This window comes from Carcharhinus amblyrhynchos, unplaced genomic scaffold, assembly GCF_965287045.1.
Source record: "Carcharhinus amblyrhynchos unplaced genomic scaffold, sCarAmb.v2.hapA chromosome_139, whole genome shotgun sequence".
NCBI lineage: Eukaryota > Metazoa > Chordata > Chondrichthyes > Carcharhiniformes > Carcharhinidae > Carcharhinus > Carcharhinus amblyrhynchos.
This window is the reverse complement of record NW_027649879.1, coordinates 333,199-356,887: the sequence shown is the minus strand read 5'-3', so window position 1 is coordinate 356,887 and position 23,689 is coordinate 333,199. Positions and strand designations below refer to the sequence as shown.

Genomic DNA, 23,689 nt, shown 5'->3' with positions numbered 1-23,689 from the left:
GTGTCCAAAGATGTGTAGATTAGGGGGATTGGCCATGCTAAATTGCCCCTTAGTGTCCAAAGATGTGTAGGTTAGGGTGGATTGGCCGTGCTAAATTGTCCCTTAGTGTCCAAAGATGTGTAGGTTAGGGTGGATTGGCCATGCTAAATTGTCCCTTAGTGTCCAAAGATGTGTAGGTTAGGGTGGATTGGCCATGCTAAATTGTCCCTTAGTGTCCAAAGATGTGTAGGTTAGGGTGGATTGGCCATGCTAAATTGTCCCTTAGTGTCCAAAGATGTGCAGGTTAGGGTGGATTGGCCATGCTAAATTGTCCCTTAGTGTCCAAAGATGTGTAGGTTAGGGTGGATTGGCCATGCTAAATTGTCCCTTAGTGTCCAAAGATGTGTAGGTTAGGGTGGATTGGCCATGCTAAATTGTCCCTTAGTGTCCAAAGATGTGTAGGTTAGGGTGGATTGGCCATGCTAAATTGCCCTTTAGTGTCCAAAGATGTGTAGGTTAGGGGGATTGGCCATGCTAAATTGTCCCTTAGTGTCCAAAGATGTGTAGGTTAGGGTGGATTGGCCATGCTAAATTGTCCCTTAGTGTCCAAAGATGTGTAGGTTAGGGTGGATTGGCCATGCTAAATTGTCCCTTAGTGTCCAAAGATGTGTAGGTTAGGGTGGATTGGCCATGATAAATTGTCCCTTAGTGTCCAAAGATGTGTAGGTTAGGGGGATTGGCCATGCTAAATTGTCCCTTAGTGTCCAAAGATGTGTAGGTTAGGGTGGATTATTGGCTGCGGAGGGGCTGTAGTCAGACATGCTGAGTTTTCTTAGCCCCCTGAGGAAGTAGAGGCTGTTTCCCCGTATGGGAGAGTCTGGGACCAGAATCCCAGAGTCGGGGGGTCGCCCCATCGAGGATGGAGATGGGGAGGAATTTCTTCTCTCCGAGGGAGGGGGGTTTGGTGAATCTGTGGAACTCTTTCCCGCAGAGGCCTGTGGCGACTGGGTCACTGAGTCTGTTCCAGGCTGAGACAGAGAGATTGTTACTCAGGGAGGGGATAAGGCCTTTGTAGTTTTTTGGGCAGAGCAGGAGCCCAGACCGAGCTGTGATCCAACCAGAAAGAATGCTTTCTATGGGGCATCTGTAAAAGTTGGTGAGAGTCCGTAGCGGACATGCCAAATTTCCTTAGTCTTCTGAGAAAGTAGAGGCGTTGGTGGGACTTTCTTAACTATAGTGTCAGCGTGGGGGGGGACCAGGACAGGTTGTTGGTGATCTGGACACCTAAAAACCTGAAGCTCTCCACCCTTTCTACTCCATCCCCGTTGATGTAGACAGGGACATGCCTCGTGAGTTTGGTTTTGTTCAAGATTAAAAAATTCCTTTTCTTGACTCTTTGTCACCACAGGTTCTGCTACCTCTCAGCGACTGGCTGACCTGAGATCATCGGTTCTGTCCCTCATCATCACCAGCACGCAGTGTGTCCTGTTTTCCATCTGTGCCAGTATCCCCGTCTTACCCGTCCAGTATCTCACCTTTGTGCTTCAGGTTATCAATCGTTCATTCCTCTATGGGGGACACACAGCCTTCACTGCCATCGGGTAAGTCTATCCCTAACGCCCCACTCCAGCGGCAGTGTAACTAACCCTTTGGGATTCCCTTTCAGAGAATCCCTACAGTCCAGAGGGAGGCCATTTGGCCCATCGAGTCTGTACCGACCACACTCCCACCCAGACGTAATCCCCAAGCATTTACAACGCAGCGGTTAGATGTTGACTACTCCTTCTCTTCTCCACTTGTGCGAGGTGCCCGTGTGAAGGACTGCACTCACGCACCGACGCGCGGTTGTTTGTTTCTGTGCTTGTTTCTGTGTCTGTGTTCTGCGCATGTCTGACAGAATCTGAGGTGGCCCAGTGGTTAGCACTGCTGCCTCTCAACACCAGGGACCGGGGTTCGATTCCCAGCTTGGCCCACTGTAAGTTCTCCCCGTGTCTGCGTGGGTTTCCTCCGGGTGCTCGGGTTTCCTCCCACAGTCCGAAAGATGTGCAAGTTTGGTGACTGGCCACGCTAAAGGGACAATTTAGCATGGCCAATCCACCCTAACCTGCACATCTTTGGACACTAAGGGGCAATTTATCATGGCCAATCCACCCTAACCTACACATCTTTGGACACTAAGGGGCAATTTATCATGGCCAATCCACCCTAACCTACACATCTTTGGACACTAAGGGACAATTTAGCATGGCCAATCCACCCTAACCTGCACATCTTTGGACACTAAGGGACAATTTAGCACGGCCAATCCCCCCTAACCTACACATCTTTGGGACACTAAGGGACAATTTAGCATGGCCAATCCACCTAACCTGCACATCTTTGGGACACTAAGGGACAATTTAGCATGGCCAATCCACCCTAACCTACACATCTTTGGACACTAAGGGACAATTTAGCATGGCCAATCCACCTAACCTGCACATCTTTGGACACTAAGGGACAATTTAGCACGGCCAATCCACCCTAACCTACACATCTTTGGACACTAAGGGACAATTTAGCATGGCCAATCCACCTAACCTGCACATCTTTGGACACTAAGGGACAATTTAGCACGGCCAATCCACCCTAACCTACACATCTTTGGACACTAAGGGACAATTTAGCACGGCCAATCCACCCTAACCTACACATCTTTGGACACTAAGGGACAATTTAGCATGGCCAATCCACCCTAACCTGCACATCTTTGGACACTAAGGGACAATTTAGCATGGCCAATCCCCCTAACCTGCACATCTTTGGACACGAAGGGACAATTTAGCATGGCCAATCCCCCTAACCTGCACATCTTTGGACACGAAGGGACAATTTAGCACGGCCAATCCCCCTAACCTGCACATCTTTGGACACTAAGGGACAATTTATCACGGCCAATCCCCCTAACCTGCACATCTTTGGACACTAAGGGACAATTTAGCATGGCCAATCCCCCTAACCTGCACATCTTTGGACACTAAGGGACAATTTAGCATGGCCAATCCACCCTAACCTGCACATCTTTGGACACTAAGGGACAACTTATCACGGCCAATCCACCCTAACCTGCACATCTTTGGACACTAAGGGACAATTTAGCATGGCCAATCCACCCTAACCTACACATCTTTGGACACTAAGGGACAATTTAGCATGGCCAATCCACCTAACCTGCACATCTTTGGACACTAAGGGACAATTTAGCACGGCCAATCCACCCTAACCTACACATCTTTGGACACTAAGGGACAATTTAGCACGGCCAATCCACCCTAACCTACACATCTTTGGACACTAAGGGACAATTTAGCATGGCCAATCCACCCTAACCTGCACATCTTTGGACACTAAGGGACAATTTAGCATGGCCAATCCCCCTAACCTGCACATCTTTGGACACTAAGGGACAATTTAGCACGGCCAATCCCCCTAACCTGCACATCTTTGGACACTAAGGGACAATTTATCACGGCCAATCCCCCTAACCTGCACATCTTTGGACACTAAGGGACAATTTAGCATGGCCAATCCCCCTAACCTGCACATCTTTGGACACTAAGGGACAATTTAGCATGGCCAATCCCCCTAACCTACACATCTTTGGACACTAAAGGGACAATTTATCACGGCCAATCCACCCTAACCTGCACATCTTTGGACACTAAGGGACAATTTAGCATGGCCAATCCACCCTAACCTGCACATCTTTGGACACTAAGGGACAATTTATCACAGCCAATCCCCCCTAACCTGCACATCTTTGGACACTAAGGGACAATTTAGCATGGCCAATCCCCCTAACCTACACATCTTTGGACACTAAAGGGACAATTTATCACGGCCAATCCACCCTAACCTGCACATCTTTGGACACTAAGGGACAATTTAGCATGGCCAATCCACCCTAACCTGCACATCTTTGGACACTAAAGGGACAATTTATCACGGCCAATCCACCCTAACCTGCACATCTTTGGACACTAAGGGACAATTTAGCATGGCCAATCCACCCTAACCTACACATCTTTGGACACTAAGGGACAATTTAGCATGGCCAATCCACCTAACCTACACATCTTTGGACACTAAGGGACAATTTAGCATGGCCAATCCACCTAACCTAAACATCTTTGGACACTAAGGGACAATTTAGCATGGCCAATCCACCCTAACCTACACATCTTTGGACACTAAGGGACAATTTAGCATGGCCAATCCCCCTAACCTACACATCTTTGGACACTAAGGGGCAATTTAGCATGGCCAATCCACCCTAACCTACACATCTTTGGACACTAAGGGACAATTTATCATGGCCAATCCCCCTAAGCTGCACATGTTTCAGAGTGTGGGAGGAAACCAGTGCACCTGGAGGAAACCCACGCAGACACGGGGAGAACGTACAGACTTCACGCACACAGTCACCCAAGCTGGGAATTGAACCATGGTCCCTGGCCCTGTGAGGCAGCAGTGCTAACCACTGTGCCACCTCAAATTCTGCCAGACATGTGTGGAACGCAGATACAGAAGGAAACACAAACACACACAGGCACGATGTGAGACGGTTAAGCATGAGAATTAGTCAAGGTGAGAAATCACTGGGAGGGTTCATTACCCCCAACACCTTCCCTCCAACAATACCCACACTGTTGGATGCACGATTGGAAGAAACATTCTGAGTCTGTGAGAAAGGTACAACGATAGCAATGGGTGATTTTAGATCTGGTAATTTGCAAATTGTTTTGGGACTTTGTGAATATCAAATTGAAGGAGCCACAAGGCAATAGCGATCATAATATGGTTGAATTGGCAGCAGCGATCATGATGTTTCCCATTCAGGTTGAGGAATGGAAGAGTGGATCTAAGACTAGTGTCTTCAACTGAAACAAGGACTCAGGCGAGGGCAGGGCTGGTGAACGTGCAGGGGGAAATTAAATGAAAAGACCGGGGAAGCAGTGGTCGATGTTTAAGCAGATGTTGCGGAACACTCAGCAAAGATACGTTCCAGCGGGAAAGGAAGACTCGAGGAAAAAGATCTCTGGGGCGAATGAAGGAAGTTAAGGATAACATCAAATTGATTCAAAAAAGCAGATAATTCTTCAATTTGCCTGACAGATGGGAATATTAGGCAAAATATAAAGAGCAACAAAAGATGTTTAAAAGGTTAATAAGGGGGTGGAATTAGAGTATGAGAGAAAGCTGGCCAGAAATATAAAAACAGATTTAGATTTGATTTATTATTGTCACATATATTGGGATACAGTGAAAAGTATTGTTTCTTGTGCTCTACAGACAAAGCATACCATTCATAGAGAAGGAAAGGTGAGGGTGCAGAATGTAGTGTTACAGTCACAGCGAGGGTGTAGAGAAAGATCAGCTTAATGTGAGGTCGGTCCATTCAAAAGTCTGACAGCAGCAGGGAAGAAGCTGTTCTTGAGTCGGTCGGTACGGGACCTCAGACTTTTGTATCTTTTTCCCGATGGAAGAAGGTGGAAGAGAGAATGTCCGGGGTGTGTGGGGAGGGGGTCCTTGATTATACCGGCTGCTTTTCCCCGAGGCAGCGGGAAGTGTAGACAGAGTCAATGGATGGGAGGCTGGTTTGTGTGATGGATTGGGCTACATTAAGAACATAAGAAACATAAGAACATAAGAAATAGGAGCAGGAGTAGGCCATCTAGCCCTTCGAGCCTGCCCCGCCATTCAATAAGATCATGGCTGATCTGTCGTGGCTCAGTTCCACATTCCCGCCCTCTCCCCATAACCCTTAATCCCCTCTCTTATCAAGAACCCAGCAACCCGCGTCTTAAAAATATTTAGCGAGGCAGCCTCCACCACTTCAACGGGCAGAGAATTCCAGAGATTCACCACCCTTTGAGTGAAGAAGTTCCTCCTCAACTCCGTTCTAAACCGCCCCCCCTTTATCTTGAGGCTGTGCCCCCTAGTCCTACTGTCTTTTTTGAGCAGGAAGAGTCTCTCCACCTCTATCCTATCCATCCCATTCATCATCTTATACGTCTCAATGAGATCTCCCCTCATTCTTCTAAACTCTAACGAGTACAAGCCTAATTTATTCAGCCTCTCCTCATAGCTCAATCCCCTCAACTCCGGTATCAGCCTAGTAAACCTCCTCTGCACTCCCTCCAGGGCCAAAATATCCCTTTAGTAGTTCCTTGCAGTCTTGGGCAGAGCAGGAGCCCAGACCGAGCTGTGATCCAACCAGAAAGAATGCTTTCTATGGGGGCATCTGTAAAAGTTGGTGAGAGTCCGTAGCGGACATGCCAAATTTCCTTAGTCTTCTGAGAAAGTAGAGGCGTTGGTGGGGCTTTCTTAACTATAGTGTCGGCATGGGGGGGGGACCAGGACAGGTTGTTGGTGATCTGGACACCTAGAAACGTGAAGCTTTCGATCCTTTCTACTCCATCCCTGTTGATGTAGACAGGGACATGTTCCCCTTTACACTTCCTGAAGTCGATGAGAATCTCCTTGGTTTTGTTGACATTGAGGGAGAGATTATTGTTGCTGAACCAGTTCACCAGATAAAGTTTTTGTGGCTATTTAAAAAGAACATGAGTTAGTAAAGTGACTGTTGCTTTGAGTGAGTGTGGGGAATGGATAGCAAGGAACTAACAGTTCAATTGGAGTCCTCGTGTATCAGTCACTGAGAGTAAGTGCGCAGGTACAGCAGACAGTAGAGAAGGGAAATGGTATGTTCACAGTGAGAGGATTTGAGCAGAGGGATAGGGATGTTTTACTGCAATTGTACAGGGTGTTGGTGAGGCCACACCTGGAGTATTGTGTACAGTTTTGGTCTCCTTATCTGAGGAAGGATGTTCCTTGCTATAGAGGGAGCACAGCGAAGGTTTCCCAGGCTGGTTCCTGGGATGGCAGGTCTGTCATATGAGGAGAGACTGAGTGGGTTAGGATTCTATTCACTGGAGTTTAGAAGAGTGAGAGGGGATCTGATAGAAACTTATAAAATTCACACAGGGTTAGACAGGGTCGATTCAGAAAGAATGTTCCCCGATGGTGGGGGGGAGTCCAGAACTAGGGGGTCAGAGTTTGAGGATAAGGGGTAAACCTTTTAGAACTGAGGGGAGGGGAAATTTCTTCACCCAGAGGGTGGGGAATGTGTGGAATTCACTCCCACAGAAAGTAGTTGAGGCCAAAACGTTGTGTGATTTCAGGAAGAAATTAGATTTCGCTCTTGGGGCAAAAGGGATCGAGGGATATTGGGGGGGGAATGGGGGGATCAGGATATTGAATTGGATGATCAGCCATGATCAGAATGAATGGGGGGGGGGGCAAGATTCCGGATCCCAGACTATCCCGGCAACTTCCCCTGGTGCGCACGTTCATTCACTACAGCAAAAAGTTGAACCCGTTTACTGACATTAACACTGCAGAGAAGTGGCTGTGAAAATCGCCACACTGTTTGGGTTAGACTGAGGGAGAATTTAGCACGGCCAGTGAACCCTAACCAGCACACGGTCTTTCGGGCTGCGGGAGGATACCGGAGCACCCGGAGGAAACCCACGCAGACACGGGGAGAATGTGCAGACTCCACACAGACAGGGACCCGAGGCCGGGAATCGAACCCGGGTCCCTGGCGCCGAGAGGCAGCAGCGCTAACCCCACTGTGCTACCGCGTCCCCACCTCCCCCCTGTACAACCTCACACACAGGAATCCCATTCCTGTAGGAGACAGCAGAACAAACGGGTGGGATCAATCAACATGGGATAGCCATTGATGAATCCGCCCGGAGAAATTTCGGGAAGCCCCCATTCACTGAGAGTGGGGAGGGGGAGGAGTGCGGGACTCGCTCCCCCTGGGGGAGGGGGGGGGAGTGCGGGACTGGCTCCCCCCGGGGAGGGGGGGGGAGTGCGGGACTGGCTCCCCCTGGGGGGGAGTGGGGGGGAGTGCGGGAGCGACAGGTGACGGAGAAGGGTGCGCGGATGTGTGGGAGAGGGCTGGCATGCAGCAGATGGACCGAGTGGCCTTGTAACAGCCCTGAATCTCCTCTGGTCCTCTCCAGGTACCCTCTCTGCCACTTTGGGAAAATATACGGCATGCTGATGTCCTTATCTGCCATTGTGTCCCTGTTCCAGTACGCCTGCTTTGCCCTGGTGAAGGGACCCTTACAGGACAACCCTCTCTACGTGAGTATCAGTGGCGACGGGACCCCACCCCAACTTCATACATTCCCCCCCCCGACTCCGAGCGTCCCACGGAAGATTGACAACTCAGCTTCTCTCTCTTTCTCTCTCTCTTCCCCTCCAGGTCAACGTCAGCTTCATCGTCCTGACTGCCCTCACCTACGTCCACCCCCTCAACGTCTTCCTGCACTGCCGGAGGCAGACGGAGCAGCGGGCGGACGCCAAGCCCCCTCAGGTCGAGGTGCCGGCCCTCGGAGAGAAGGGGAGTCAGCCCAGAGAGACGGACATCTGAGCTGGGACTCCAACCCCCCCTCGTTTGGATCAGCGGGGAGCGGCGGGGCGGGGGTTGGTGGTGCGTAAACTTTGGGTTTGGAATGAGCTGACCACTTCCCTGGAATTCCAGGAACTGTGTCCTGCTCAGTGCAGCCTGGACCCCAAGCTCAGGGCAGGCAGAGACAATCAGTGTTCATTCTCTTTTAGGCATTTTTATATTCTTGTTGCTTTTACCTACCAGCATCCACCCAACCACAGGTCTCTCTCATCTTCCTCTCTCGTTCCCTTCTTCCCCTCAACCCCTCTCTCCTCCCCTCAAACTCTCTCTCCCCCCCTCTGCACAGTGACTCCCAGTGTGATACGGAGACCGGAACTGTGCACAGTGACTCCCAGTGCGATACGGAGACCGGAACTGTGCACAGTGACTCCCAGTGCGATACGGAGACCGGAACTGTGCACAGTGACTCCCAGTGTGATACGGAGACCGGAACTGTGCACAGTGACTCCCAGTGCGATACGGAGACCGGAACTGTGCACAGTGACTCCCAGTGCGATACGGAGACCGGAACTGTGCACAGTGACTCCCAGTGAGATACGGAGACCGGAACTGTGCACGGTGACTCCCAGTGCGATACGGAGACCGGAACTGTGGACGGTGACTCCCAGAGTGATAGAAATCATAGAACCCGACAATGCAGAAAGAGGCCCTTCGGCCCATCGAATCTGCACCAAACACAATCCCACGCAGCCCTACCCCCATATCCCTATATATTATACCCACTGAATCCCTCCAACCTAAGCATCCCAGGATACAAAGGGACAATTTCTTAGTACGGCCGATCAACGGAGCCTGCACATCTTTGGACTGTGGGAGGAAACCGGAGCACCCGGAGGAAACCCACGTAGACACGAGGAGAATGTGCAAACTCCGCACAAACAGTGAACCGAGCCGGGAATCGAACCCAGGACCCTGGAGCTGTGAAGCAGCAGTGCTAACCCACTGTGGCTACCGTGCCAGCCTTTGTTTTTTACCCAAAGGATCCGCAGTTTGTTAAAAGCCTTTAACACAGTACTTGCCAACAGGAGAATGTGCCGACACCCTCGCTTGCAAAGGAAGCATTTAATTTTTTAACCAAGTTTAGCGAAGTTAGGGAAGGTTACAGCAGCACAGTCGGACCTCAAGGAGAAGCCAACCGGCAGATAATCTGTTCTAGTTCTCACTTGGTGATGTTGTTTACAGGAGAATTATCGCACCTTTTTTGTACGACAGAACTCCCCGCTGGCCCTGTCCGAACTGGGAATGCTGCAATCGTCGATCCATCTGCAGAGGGGTAAACAGCACGGGGGGGAGAGAGGGGGCTCGGCTTAACGTTTCACCCCAAAAGGGAGAGTTTTCAAAAGGGGTCCTGGACCACAGCTCTGCACTGAAACACTCTCCCACAGGACTTGGAGTGCTACTCAGAGCTTTTATTTTTGTAACAAATTCTTTATCTCAGTTTGGAAATAACTAGAAGTCAGACTTGCAGTCTGAGTAAATGTTTTGTTTGTTCAACCGCTGATCCATTAAGGGACTTACAAATATTAATCAAATACAAATATTAAATGAGCCAACATCCTAATGATTAATTCCAGTGGTTTTATTGACAGTAAACATTCCATGTAATAACTCAGCCAGAGTCACTCACTTCTTTCCAGCACTGTCCCATTACAGCACGGGGTTAGATACAGAGTAAAGCTCCCTCTACACTGTCTCCCCATCAAACACTCCCAGGACAGGTACAGCACGGGGTTAGATACAGAGTAAAGCTCCCTCTACACTATCCCCATCAAACACTCCCAGGACAGGTACAGCACAGGGTATGACACAGAGTAAAGCTCCCTCTACACTGTCCCCATCAAACACTCCCAGGACAGGGACAGCACGGGGTTAGATACAGAGTAAAGCTCCCTCTACACTGTCCCCCCATCAAACACTCCCAGGACAGGTACAGCACGGGGTTAGATACAGAGTAAAGCTCCCCCTACACTGTCCCCCCATCAAACACTCCCAGGACAGGTACAGCACGGGGTTAGATACAGAGTAAAGCTCCCTCTACACTGTCCCCCATCAAACACTCCCAGGACAGGTACAGCACAGGGTTAGATACAGAGTAAAGCTCCCTCTTGACTGTCCCCCATCAAACACTCCCAGGACAGGTACAGCACGGGGTTAGATACAGAGTAAAGCTCCCTCTACACTGTCTCCCATCAAACACTCCCAGGACAGGTACAGCACGGGGTAAGATACAGAGTAAAGCTCCCTCTACACTGTCCCCATCAAACACTCCCAGGACAGATACAGCAGAGGGTTAGATACGGAATAAAGCTTCCTCTACACTGTGCCAATGAAACATTCCCAAGGCAGATACCACTGAGGTTTTGATATCGAGTAAAGCTCCCTCTACACTGTCCCCATGTGACACTCCCAGGACAGGTACAGCACGGGGTTAGATACAGAGTAAAGCTCCCTCTACACTGTCCCCCCATCAAACACTCCCAGGACAGGTACAGCACGGGGTTAGATACAGAGTAAAGCTCCCTCTACACTATCCCCATCAAACACTCCTAGGACAAGTACAGCACGGGGTTAGATACAGAGTAAAGCTCCCTCTACACTATCCCCCATCAAACACTCCCAGGACAGGTACAGCACGGGGTTACATACAGAGTAAAGCTCCCTCTGTCCCATCAAACACTCCCAGGACAGGGACAGCACGGGGTTAGATACAGAGTAAAGCTCCCTCTACACTGTCCCCCCATCAAACACTCAAAGGGCAGGTACAGCATGGGGTTAGATACAGAGTAAAGCTCCCTCTACACTGTCCCCCATCAAACACTCCCAGGACAGGTACAGCACAGGGTTAGATACAGAGTAAAGCTCCCTCTTGACTGTCCCCCATCAAACACTCCCAGGACAGGTACAGCACGGGGTTAGATACAGAGTAAAGCTCCCTCTACACTGTCTCCCATCAAACACTCCCAGGACAGGTACAGCACGGGGTTAGATACAGAGTAAAGCTCCCTCTACACTGTCCCCATCAAACACTCCCAGGACAGATACAGCAGAGGGTTAGATACAGAGTAAAGCTCCCTCTACACTGTCCCCCCATCAAACACTCCCAGGACAGGTACAGCACGGGGTTAGATACGGAATAAAGCTTCCTCTACACTGTGCCAAAGGAACATTCCCAAGGCAGATACCACTGAGGTTTTGATATTGAGTAAAGCTCCCTCTACACTGTCCCCATGTGACACGATGTGGGTGTGCCGGCGTTGGACTGGCGTAAACACAGTAAAAAGTCTGACAACACCTGGTTTTAGTCCAACCTATTTATTTGATAATATACTCACTAGCTTTCGGGGTTACCCCCTTCGTCAGGTGAATGGAGAGTTCTGGCCTCAGACAGAGCATATAAAGCACAGACAGTTTAGAGATTACAGTAATCTCTAAACTGTCTGTGCTTTATATGCTCTGTCTGAGGCCAGAACTCTCCATTCACCTGACGAAGGGGGTAAACCCCGAAAGCTTGTGAGTATATTATCAAATAAATAGGTTGGACTAAAACCTGGTGTTCCCATGTGACACTCCCAGGACAGGTACAGCACGGGGTTAGATACAGAGTAAAGCTCCCTCTACACTAATCCCCATCAAACACTCCTAGGGACAGGTACAGCACGGGGTTAGATACAGAGTAAAGCTCCCTCTACACTGTCCCCCCATCTAACACTCCCAGGACACGGACAGCACGGGGTTAGATACAGAGTAAAGCTCCCTCTACACTGTCCCCCCATCAAACACTCCCAGGACAGGGACAGCACAGGGTTAGATACAGAGTAAAGCTCCCTCTACACTGTCCCCATCAAACACTCCCAGGACAGGTACTGCACGGGGTTAGATACAGAGTAAAGCTCCCTCTACACTGTCCCCCCCATCAAACACTCCCAGGACAGGGACAGCACGGGGTTAGATACAGAGTAAAGCTCCCTCTACACTGTCCCCCCATCAAACACTCCCAGGACAGGTACAGCACGGGGTTAGATACAGAGTAAAGCTCCCTCTACACTGTCCCCCCATCAAACACTCCCAGGACAGGTACAGCACAGGGTTAGATACAGAGTAAAACTCCCTCTACACTGTCCCCATCAAACACTCCCAGGACAGTTACAGTACAGGGTTAGATACAGAGTAAAGCTCCCTCTACACTGTCCCCATCAAACACTCCCAGGACAGGTACAGCACGGGGTTAGATACAGAGTAAAGCTCCCTCTACACTGTCCCCCCATCAAACACTCCCAGGACAGGGACAGCACAGGGTTAGATACAGAGTAAAGCTCCCTCTACACTGTCCCCATCAAACACTCCCAGGACAGGTACAGCACCGGGTTAGATACGGAGTAAAGCTCCCTCTACATTGTCTGTATCAAACACTGATGTGGAGATGCTTTCGTTAAAATGGGGTAAACACAGTCAGAAGTCTCACAACATTGTGTTAAAGTCCAACATGTTTATTTGGTAGCAAAAGCCACTAGCTTTCAGAGCGCTGCACCTTCATCAGGTGAGTGGGAGTTCTCTTCACAAACAGGGTATTTAAAGACACAAACTCAATTTACAGAATAATGGTTGGAATGTGAGTCTTTCCAGGTAATCAAGTCTTAAAGGTACAGACAATGTGAGTGGAGAGAGGGTTAAGCACAGGTTAAAGAGATGTGTATTGTCTCCAGACAAGACAGTAGGTGAGATTTTACAAACCCAGGCAAGTCACGGGGGGGTTACAGATAGTGCGACACGAACGCAAGATCCCTGTTGAGACCGTCCTCATGTGTGCGGAACTTGGCTATCAGTCTCTGCTCAGCGACTCTGCGCTGTCGTGTGTCGTGAAGGCCGCCTTGGAGAACGTTTACCCGAAGACCAGAGGCTGAATGCCCGTGAGCGCTGAAGTGTTCCCCGACTGGAAGGACAATCACTAGGCAAGACTGTTCCCTTCCTGTTGGCGAACACTCCTTGCTGTCCCACCAAGCACAGTGTGGAGATGCCGGTGTTGGACTGGGTTAAACACAGTGAGAAGTCTCGCAACACCAGGTTCAAGTCCGGCAGATTTATTTGGTAGTAAATGCCACTAGCCTCCAGGGCACTGCCCCTTCGTCAGGTAAGTTGGTCCTGGCTTTTGCGAATAAATAAACCTGTTGGACTTTAACCTGGTGCTGTCAGACACCAAACCCTCCCAGGAGAGGTCAGACACGGGGTTTGATAAAGTGTAGTGCTCCCTCTACAGATCTGAATTGATTTGAGAATTGTGTGTGGAATATTTTTGTGACACAGTGAGTGTTCGGTGGGTTGTGAAACACGTGGCCTGGGATTCTCCCAGTTGGGCTGATTGCCTGAAGTCCGTATCATGTGCTGGCCCAGACGCTGGGGGTCTCCCCGGCCTCCATCACCATCCTGACAATTGTGTGGGAGTGTGTCCCAACCCCTACCCTCCCTGGTGTCCAGTTTTGGCCTCCCTGTTGGAGGAAAGGCTTCGCTAATCTGGGAGGAGTGCAGTGAAGGTTTACGAGGGTGCTGCCGGGATTAGCCGGGCCTGAGTTATCGGGGGCGGTTGGCCAGGGAGGACTTCACTCCTCGGAAGGTCGGAGAATGAGGGGGTGACCTTACCGAGGTGTATAAAATCATGAGGGGCAGAGATCGGAGGAACGCACAGAGTCTTTTCCCCAGGGAGGGGGGGGGATTGAAAATTAGAGGGCGCAGGTTAAAGGTGAGAGGGGAAAGATTTCAGGGGTCTAATTATCCCCCAAACAACATCACCAAGTGATAATAATACAGATGATCGCAGACCAACCGACTCAAGAACAGCTTCTTCCCTGCTGCTGTCCGACTTTTGATTGGACCTACCTCACATTAAGTTGATCTTTCTCTACACCCTCGCTGTGACTGTAACACTACATTCTGCACCCTCTCCGTTCCTTCTCTATGAACAGTATGCTTTATATAAGGTGCTGGTGAGGCCACACCTGGAGTTACTGTGTACAGTTTTGGCCTCCTTACTTGAGAAAGGATATACTGGCACTGGAGGGGGTGCAGAGGAGATTCACTAGGGTGATTCCAGAGTTGAGAGGGTTGGCTTATGAGGAGAGATTGAGTAGACTGGGGCTATACTCATTGGAATTCAGGATAATGAGGGAGAGATCTTATAGAAACATATCAGATTATGAAGGGAATGGATAAGATAGAAGCAGGGGAGTTGTTTCCACTGGCGGGTGAAACTAGAACGAGGGGGAATGGCCTCAAAATAAGGGGGAGCAGATTTAGGACTGAGTTGAGGAGGAACTTCTTCACCCAAAGGGTTGTGAATCTGTGGAATTTCCTGCCCAGTGAAGCAGTTGAGGCTCCCTCATTGAATGTTTTTAAGGCAAGGATAGATAAATGTTTGAACAGTAAAGGAATTAAGGGTTATGGTGAGCGGGCGGGTAAGTGGAGCTGAGTCCACACAAAGATCAGCCATGATCTTATTGAATGGCGGGGCAGGCTCAAGGGGCCGAGTGGCCAACTCCTGCTCCTAGTTCTGATGTTCTTTTATCTATAGCGTGCAAGAAACAATACTTTTCACTGTGTACTAATACATGTGACAATAACAAATCAAATCAAATCAAATCAAATCAATGGGGTTGACTCTCAGCTGCCCTCCAGGGGCAACTGGGGATGGCCAATAAACACTGTGACACCCGGGTACCACAGGTACGCTGGGTGATGAAGAAAGAAAAGCTTGTATTCGGAAATTACGTTTGCAAAACACTCGATTATCACTTCCTCCTTGTCTCCGATGGTGCAGGTCGGTGCGGCTGGGCTGGGCGAGAAGGTAAGATGAATTTTATTTCCCCCATTCTCGTTTTGGATAGTTTAAATCGTCTGAATAATTTGGGTTCACCTCAACCAGCGGCTCTTGGGCAGAAATCATCTGTGAAAACTATGCTTCGAGTGGTGTGACGGTCCACCTTGTTGTCCAACGAGGGGCATACACGCGGTGGGTCGTGCGTGGGCTGCTCTTGGATGTTTCATAAGAACATAAGAACATAAGAAATAGGAGCAGGAGTAGGCCATCTAGCCCTTCGAGCCTGCCCCGCCATTCAATAAGATCATGGCTGATCTGTCGTGGCTCAGTTCCACTTTCCCGCCCTCTCCCCATAACCCTTAATCCCCTCTCTTATCAAGAACCCATCAACCCGCTTCTTAAAAATATTTAGCGAGGCAGCCTCCACCACTTCAACGGGCAGAGAATTCCAGAGATTCACCACCCTTTGAGTGAAGAAGTTCCTCCTCAACTCCGTTCTAAACCGCCTCCCCTTTATCTTGAGGCTGTGCCCCCTAGTCCTACTGTCTTTTTTGAGCGGGAAGAGTCTCTCCACCTCTATCCTATCCATCCCATTCATCATCTTATACGTCTCAATGAGATCTCCCCTCATTCTTCTAAACTCTAACGAGTACAAGCCTAGTTTATTCAGCCTCTCCTCATAGCTCAATCCCCTCAACTCCGGTATCAGCCTAGTAAACCTCCTCTGCACTCCCTCCAGGGCCAAAATATCCTTGCGCAGGTGCGGCGCCCAAAACTGCACACAGTACTCCAGCTGCGGCCTCACCAATGCCCTATACAGCTGCAGCAAGACCTCCCTACTTTTATATTCAATCCCCCTCGCTATGAAGGCCTAGTACTTTGCGTTGTTAGTGTACGCTTAAACTGGACCAGCAGATGGGCACCATCAGTGACTATCACTGTTTGCTGTAGAGATACACGGATTTGGCACATTCTCCCCATGCTTGCGTGGGTTTTCTCCGGGTGCTCCGGTTTCCACCCCAAAGATGTGCTCTTAAGCTGATCGGTGCACCAAATTGACCCTACACTATTCTCCCCTGAATCTGGTTACACTAGGGGCAACATTCGCATCCACATGGGGCAAGGTAGGTGTAGGAAATTGCTTTGTTAAGATGATAGCGCGGGCTCGTTGGGCCGAAGGGCCTGTTTCCCGTGCTGGGTTGTTCTTTGTTCCGAGAGAATGAGGGAGATCAGAATAAATACTTTGCGTATTCACGAAGGAGAGGGACTTGTTGTCCGGAATGGTCTTGGAGGCAGTTGTTGACCCGTTGGAGGAAATATCCATTACGAGGGAGGAAGTGTTAGGGTTTTTCGGTAGCGTAAAAACAGATAAATCTCCAGGGCCTGATGGCATTTATCCCAGGTTGCTTAGGGAGGTGAGAGATGAAATTGCTGGGCCTCTGACGCAAATTTTTGTCTCTTCTTTGGACACAGGTGAGGTCCCAGAGGACTGGAGGGTAGCGAATGCGGTACCGTTGTTTAAAAAGGGTAGGAGGGATAACCCGGGTAACTATCGGCCGGTGAGTTTGACGTCAGTGATAGGGAAGTTGATGGAGAGGATTCTTAGGGATAGGATGTATGAGCATTCAGAGTGTTGCGATCTGACTACGGATACACCCCTTTGTTAAGGGGAAGTCTTGCCTTACGAATCTGGTAGAATATTCTGAGGAGGTGACAAAAACGGTCGCTGAGGGACGAGCCGTTGATGTCGTCTATATGGATTTCAGTAAGGCGTTTGACAAAGTCCCTCATGGTAGGTTGGTTGAAAAGGTTAAGGCTCATGGGATACAAGGACAGGTATCTAGATGGATTGATAACTGGCTTGCTAAGAGGAGTAAAAAGTCTGACAACACCAGGTTTTAGTCCAACCAATTTATTTGATAGTAAACTCACTAGCTTTCGAGGGGTTTCCCTCTTCTTCAGGTGAATGGAGAGTTCTGGCCTCAGACAGAGCATATAAAGCACAAACATTCTACGGGGATTGGCCATGCTGAGTTGTCCCTTAGTGTCCAAAGGTGTACAGGTTCGGGGGATTGACTGTGCTAAATTGCCCCTTAGTGTCCAAAGATGTACAGGTTAGGTGGATTGGCCATGCTAAATTGTCCCTTAGTGTCCAAAGATGTGTAGGTTAGGGGGATTGGCCATGCTGAATTGTCCCTTAGTGTCCAAAGATGTACAGGTTAGGTGGATTGGCCATGCTAAATTGTCCCTTAGTGTCCAAAGATGTACAGGTTAGGTGGATTGGCCATGCTAAATTGTCCCTTAGTGTCCAAAGATGTGTAGGTTAGGGTGGATTGGCCATGCTAAATTGCCCCTTAGTGTCCAAAGATGTGCAGATTAGGGTGGATTGGCCATGCTAAATTGTCCCTTAGTGTCCAAAGATGTGTAGGTTAGGGGGATTGGCCATGCTAAATTGTCCCTTAGTGTCCAAAGATGTGTAGGTTAGGGGGATTGGCCATGCTAAATTGTCCCTTAGTGTCCAAAGATGTGCAGATTAGGGTGGATTGGCCATGCTAAATTGTCCCTTAGTGTCCAAAGATGTGTAGGTTAGGGGGATTGGCCATGCTAAATTGTCCCTTAGTCTCCAAAGATGTGTAGGTTAGGGTGGATTGGCCATGCTAAATTGTCCCTTAGTGTCCAAAGATGTGCAGGTTAGGGTGGATTGGCCATGATAAATTGTCCCTTAGTGTCCAAAGATGTGTAGGTTAGGGTGGATTGGCCATGCTAAATTGTCCCTTAGTGTCCAAAGATGTGCAGGTTAGGGTGGATTGGCCATGATAAATTGTCCCTTAGTGTCCAAAGATGTGTAGGTTAGGGTGGATTGGCCATGCTAAATTGTCCCTTAGTGTCCAAAGATGTGCAGATTAGGGTGGATTGGCCATGCTAAATTGTCCCTTAGTGTCCAAAGATGTGTAGGTTAGGGGGATTGGCCATGCTAAATTGTCCCTTAGTCTCCAAAGATGTGTAGGTTAGGGTGGATTGGCCATGCTAAATTGTCCCTTAGTGTCCAAAGATGTGCAGGTTAGGGTGGATTGGCCATGATAAATTGTCCCTTAGTGTCCAAAGATGTGTAGGTTAGGGTGGATTGGCCATGCTAAATTGTCCCTTAGTGTCCAAAGATGTGTAGGTTAGGGTGGATTGGCCATGATAAATTGTCCCTTAGTGTCCAAAGATGTGTAGGTTAGGGTGGATTGGCCATGATAAATTGTCCCTTAGTGTCCAAAGATGTGTAGGTTAGCGTGGATTGGCCATGATAAATTGTCCCTTAGTGTCCAAAGATGTGCAGGTTAGGGTGGATTGGCCATGCTAAATTGTCCCTTAGTGTCCAAAGATGTGTAGGTTAGGGTGGATTGGCCACGATAAATTGTGTAGGTTTTGGAATGCTGTAAGTGACAAATGGAGGCAGCCTCGCAGTACCTCCCAGTGAGTCATTCAGGAAATGAGTCTGTTTCCGGAAAAAGAGTTCTGGCCACAATTATAACGAAAGTTGACAAACACTTCCTGAAACCATACTTCCTCAATCCTCACTCACAAAACAGGAATGGATATAGTAAGTCGCACAATTTTTTTATCTGTTTTTAATTCACAATCTCCCACCTCAGATGGGGGACAGTATCAGGGCAGCTCTCTCGCAAAACTGCCTTCACAGGCAGAAAAGTACGGATTAAAAAGACCAGCCACAAACGGGATTGTCCGCCATTCCGACTGGGCTTGGCCTCAAAGCCTAGGCAGATGTGAACATGTTCCGGACAAGCTATTTCATACTCTCTCATTGGAACTGAGAATCCAGCTCAATGCCAGTCCAGTGACGGTTTAGTTTGAGCTCACTCAGCTTCAAACAAATCCATCGTTTATATCTTTTACGTTGGGGCTGTTCGTAAGTCTTCGCATTGTGTACAGTTTTGGTCACCTTATCTGAGGAAGGATGTTCCTTGCTATAGAGGGAGCACAGCGAAGGTTTCCCAGGCTGATTCCTGGGATGGCAGGTCTGTCATATGAGGAGAGACTGAGTGGGTTAGGATTCTATTCACTGGAGTTTAGAAGAGTGAGAGGGGATCTGATAGAAACTTATAAAATTCACACAGGGTTAGACAGGGTAGATTCAGAAAGAATGTTCCCCATGGTGGGGGGGGAGTCCAGAACTAGGGGGTCAGAGTTTGAGGATAAGGGGTAAACCTTTTAGAACTGAGGGGAGGGGAAATTTCTTCACCCAGAGGGTGGGGAATGTGTGGGATTCACTCCCACAGAAAGTAGTTGAGGCCAAAACGTTGTGAGATTTCAGGAAGAAATTAGATTTCACTCTTGGGGCTAAAGGGACCGAGGGATCAGGATATTGAATTGGATGATCAGCCATGAGGGATGGCGGGGCAGTCTGGAAGGGCCAAATGGCCTCCTCCTGCTTCTAGTTTCTATGTTCTGCATGTTTCTATGTAATTCCTGAAGGTTACTTGCGTAATGAGGAAATGTTTAATTGACACAGATATGTGTCAGCGTTGTAATCTGGAGCAGAGGGACACAGATTGAAGAGAATCGGGAAGGGGGAGAATTGTTTGTTTACACAGCAGGGAGTCTCCCCAGCTCCTTATTGTGTGGAGATGCCGGTGTTGGACTTGGGGTGGACACAGTAAGAAGTCTCACAACACCAGGTTAAAGTCCAACAGGTTTATTTGGTAACACGAGCTTTCGGAGCGCTGCCCCTTCATCAGGTGAGTGGGAGTTGTGTTCACAAACAGGGTATATAAAGACACAAACTCAATTTACAGAATAATGGTTCAAATGTGAGTCTTTACAGGTAATCAAGTCTTAAAGGTACAGACAATGTGAGTGGAGAGAGGGTTAAGCACAGGTTAAAGAGATGTGTATTGTCTCCAGACAGGTCAGTTAGTGAGATTTTACAAACCCAGGCAAGTCATGGGGGTTACAGATAGTGCGACCTGAACCCAAGATCCCTGTTGAGACCGTCCTCATGTGTGTGGAACTTGGCTATCAGTCTCTGCTCAGCGACTCTGCGCTGTCGTGTGTCGTGAAGGCTGCCTTGGAGAATGCTTACCTGAAGATCAGAGGCTGAATGCCTGTGAGCGCTGAAGTGTTCGCCAACAGGAAGGGAATACTCTTGCCTGGTGATTGTCGAGCGATGTTCAATCATCCATTGTCGTAGCGTCTGCTTGGTCTTCAGGTTCTGTATGCACAAGGATAGCAGAAGTTTAAATTGAAAATTTAAAAATTGGCCAGTCATGTTGCAGCTTTATAGAACCTTAGTGAGGCCGCACTTGGAATATAGTGTTCAATTCTGGTCACCCACACTACCAGAAGGATGTGGAGGCTTTGGAGACGGTACAGAAAAGATTTACCAGGATGTTGCCTGGTACGGAGGGCATTAGCTATGAGGAGAGGTTGGAGAAACTTGCTTTGTTCTCACTGGAGTGACGAAGGTTGAGGGGAGACCTGATAGGAGTCTACAAGATTATGAGAGGCACGGACAGAGTGGATAGTCAGAAGCTTTATCCCCAGGGTGGAAGAGTCAATTACTGGGGGCACAGGTTTAGGGTGTGAGGGACAAGGTTTAAAGGAGATGTACGAGGCAGATTTTTTACACAGAGGGTGGTGGGTGCCTGGAACTCACTGCCGGGGGAGGGAGTGGAAGTGGATACGATAGTGAGTTTTAAGGGGAGTCTCAACAAATCCATGAATGGGATGGGAATAGAGGGATATGGTCCCCGGAAGGGTAGAGGGTTTTAGTTCAGTCGGGGGGCAGCATGGTCAGTGCAGGCTTGGAGGGGCCGAAGGGCCTGTTCCTGAGCTGGAATTTTCTTTGTTCTTTCCTTGTTCTTTAATCTGTGATTATTCCTCTTTCCACTCATACTGTCTGTACCTGTAAAGATTGGACTACCTTTAAAAATTTACATTTAAAACATTCTTCACATTCCAATATGTAATTATCCTGTAATTGTGTCTTGGTCTCTATACACAGTGTCCATTATCCTGTAATTGTGTCTTGGTCTCTATACACAGTGTCCATTATCCTGTAATTGTGTCTTGGTCTCTATACACAGTGTTTGTGAAACCCACCTCTCCACCCACCTGTTATAGGAGAAGCTTCCAAATAAACCTGTTGGACTTGAACCTGGTGTTGTGAGCCTCCTTCCAGCTCCTTACCAATCCTTAGACACTTGGTGAACCTTAGATTCTGAGGACATTTGTGAAAATGAATCGTGGAAATTTAAATTGGTCCCCTCAAAACTTCCTTCTTTACATTGATGTTTTGCAGATTAAGTTCAGCAAACTTTACGCTGAAGAAAATGATGGGCCTCGTATCAAGAACGTCTCTGAGATCATCAGTCAAACTGGAAATTATACTTTTATCAACATGTCATCATCAATTGAAGAAAATATAAAAATATGGTTTGATTTATTTAAAATTGCCTGCAAAATTACAGATGTTAATGAGCATTATCTATTAAATTTATGTACATCTGTGGGGTTAATATTTTATACTGAATATAACAATATTATTCCCAGAGGAACCTGTTTTGTGTTCAATCAACCTTATCTAATGACCTGTTACCATGTTATAAAAGATATCCCACCATGGGTAAAACTGCGGGTTAGTTTCAATAACCCAGCCACAGTGGAAACTAGTTTCAGAATTAAGAAAATACAAATGAGCTCAGAATTCCAAGACTATGCTTTATTCACGATAGATTGTGACCCTGACAAGTTGCCCAGGAGTTTGTTACAACTGAATCACACTGTCCCCGATGAGGGCCACGTTTGTATGGTCAGCTACCCTGGCACTAAAGATAAAAGATTTAATTTCTGTCCAATAATCCCACTCAAGGAACGTCAAACCTATTATAATAATTTCCTGAACTATGCCCGGGGAAACCCAGACTGCGATCAGACGTTGTGTGGGGAGACAGAGGTCACGGATAAATTAACTCATATTCACTGTTTGACAGAAGCAAGTTTCCAGCAATCTTATTCTGATAAAATAATAACTTATGTTACAATGTTTGGTTATGGATCATCTGGTTCTCCGATATTTGACTCCAAGGGGGATTTGGTTGGAATGGTCAGATCGGGATATACTTATGAGGAGAATGGAGAGGTTAAGATTCTTTCTGGAGAATCCATGACTATTAAATCTATCCTTAAAGATATAACAAGTAAGTTGCAAATGCATAATTGGCTGTGGGAGAGGTGTGAGCAAAGGTTTAGTCCCAATCCTCAGTTTTTGGAAACTACTTTACTTAAATGTAGATTCAGAAATGACATGAAGCGGATCTGTAAGGTGGCAAACGTCAATAAGTTACATTTATATAGCGCCTCTAACTTCGCAATACCTGTCAGCCAGAATTCTGCGGCTATTCACCAACGGGAATGGGGAGTTGGGCTCCCAGTTAAATCTCTGTTCACCACGGCGGGAGTGAAAAATCCCAGCCGCGGGGTGAGTTTGGAGAATTTTGCCCCAGGCCAAGATACGATGCAGAAATTGCTATTCAATTAAATCTAGCCCTTTCGGTTCCCCATTATCAAGTAACTCCCCAGCTTATTCTGATAAAATAATCATTTATTTCACAATGTTTGGTTGTGGATCATCTGGTTTGCTGATTATTAAGATTCTCATTCCCTCCTGCTTGATTTGTTGATTGCAAGATAATGGGGTTGCTATATTAACTATAAGAAAATAAAAGCTGCTTCTCACCTCGCTGTGTGCAGTTTTCTGTTCAAGGTTTGGAATTAATTGGTGATTTAAATGGCCTTGATGTCCAGTTCTGTGACAGGACTTGTCATTCCCCTTACCCAAGCCATTCCAGGACACTTACAGCACTGGCATCTACCCAACAATGTGGGAAATTGCCCAGGTCTGTTCCATACACAAATGTAACCCTGCCAATAACTGCTCTATCAGACATCAGCAAAGTGATGGACTGCTTCTTTGACACCGCTATCGAGCAGTACCTACTCAGCAATAACCCACTCAGTGATGTTTGGTTTGAGTTTCGCCAGGGTATAAGAACATAAGAACATAAGAAATAGGAGCAGGAGTAGGCCATCTGGCCCTTCGAGCCTGCCCCGCCATTCAATAAGATCATGGCTGATCTGTCGTGTCTCAGTTCCACATTCCCGCCCTCTCCCCATAACCCTTAATCCCCTCTCTTATCAAAAACCCATCAACCCGCTTCTTAAAAATATTTAGCGAGGCAGCCTCCACCACTTCAACGGGCAGAGAATTCCAGAGATTCACCACCCTTTGAGTGAAGAAGTTCCTCCTCAACTCCGTTCTAAACCGCCCCCCCTTTATCTTGAGGCTGTGCCCCCTAGTCCTACTGTCTTTT

At 48.2% G+C, this 23,689-nt stretch overlaps 2 protein-coding genes across 2 annotated transcripts in view; both read left to right on the top strand.

The window, feature by feature from the left end:
* The window catches only part of LOC145338682 (equilibrative nucleobase transporter 1-like), a 56,545-nt gene extending 46,474 nt beyond the window's left edge, over positions 1-10,071 (top strand). Inside the window, exons 12-14 of the mRNA XM_080183071.1 lie at positions 1,388-1,580; positions 8,052-8,175; positions 8,297-10,071. Coding sequence (XP_080039197.1) covers positions 1,388-1,580; positions 8,052-8,175; positions 8,297-8,464 — 485 coding nt within the window. The 3' untranslated portion in view covers positions 8,465-10,071. The remainder of the gene's footprint in view (positions 1-1,387; positions 1,581-8,051; positions 8,176-8,296) is intronic.
* Positions 10,072-18,843: 8,772 nt separating this feature from the next.
* Positions 18,844-23,058, top strand: LOC145338676 (serine protease FAM111A-like). The gene is made up of 2 exons (XM_080183063.1): positions 18,844-18,900; positions 21,619-23,058. Exons 1-2 carry the CDS (start codon positions 18,892-18,894, stop codon positions 22,855-22,857), a joined length of 1,248 nt encoding a protein of 415 aa, XP_080039189.1. The 5' UTR covers positions 18,844-18,891; the 3' UTR covers positions 22,858-23,058.
* Positions 23,059-23,689: the final 631 nt, after the last annotated feature.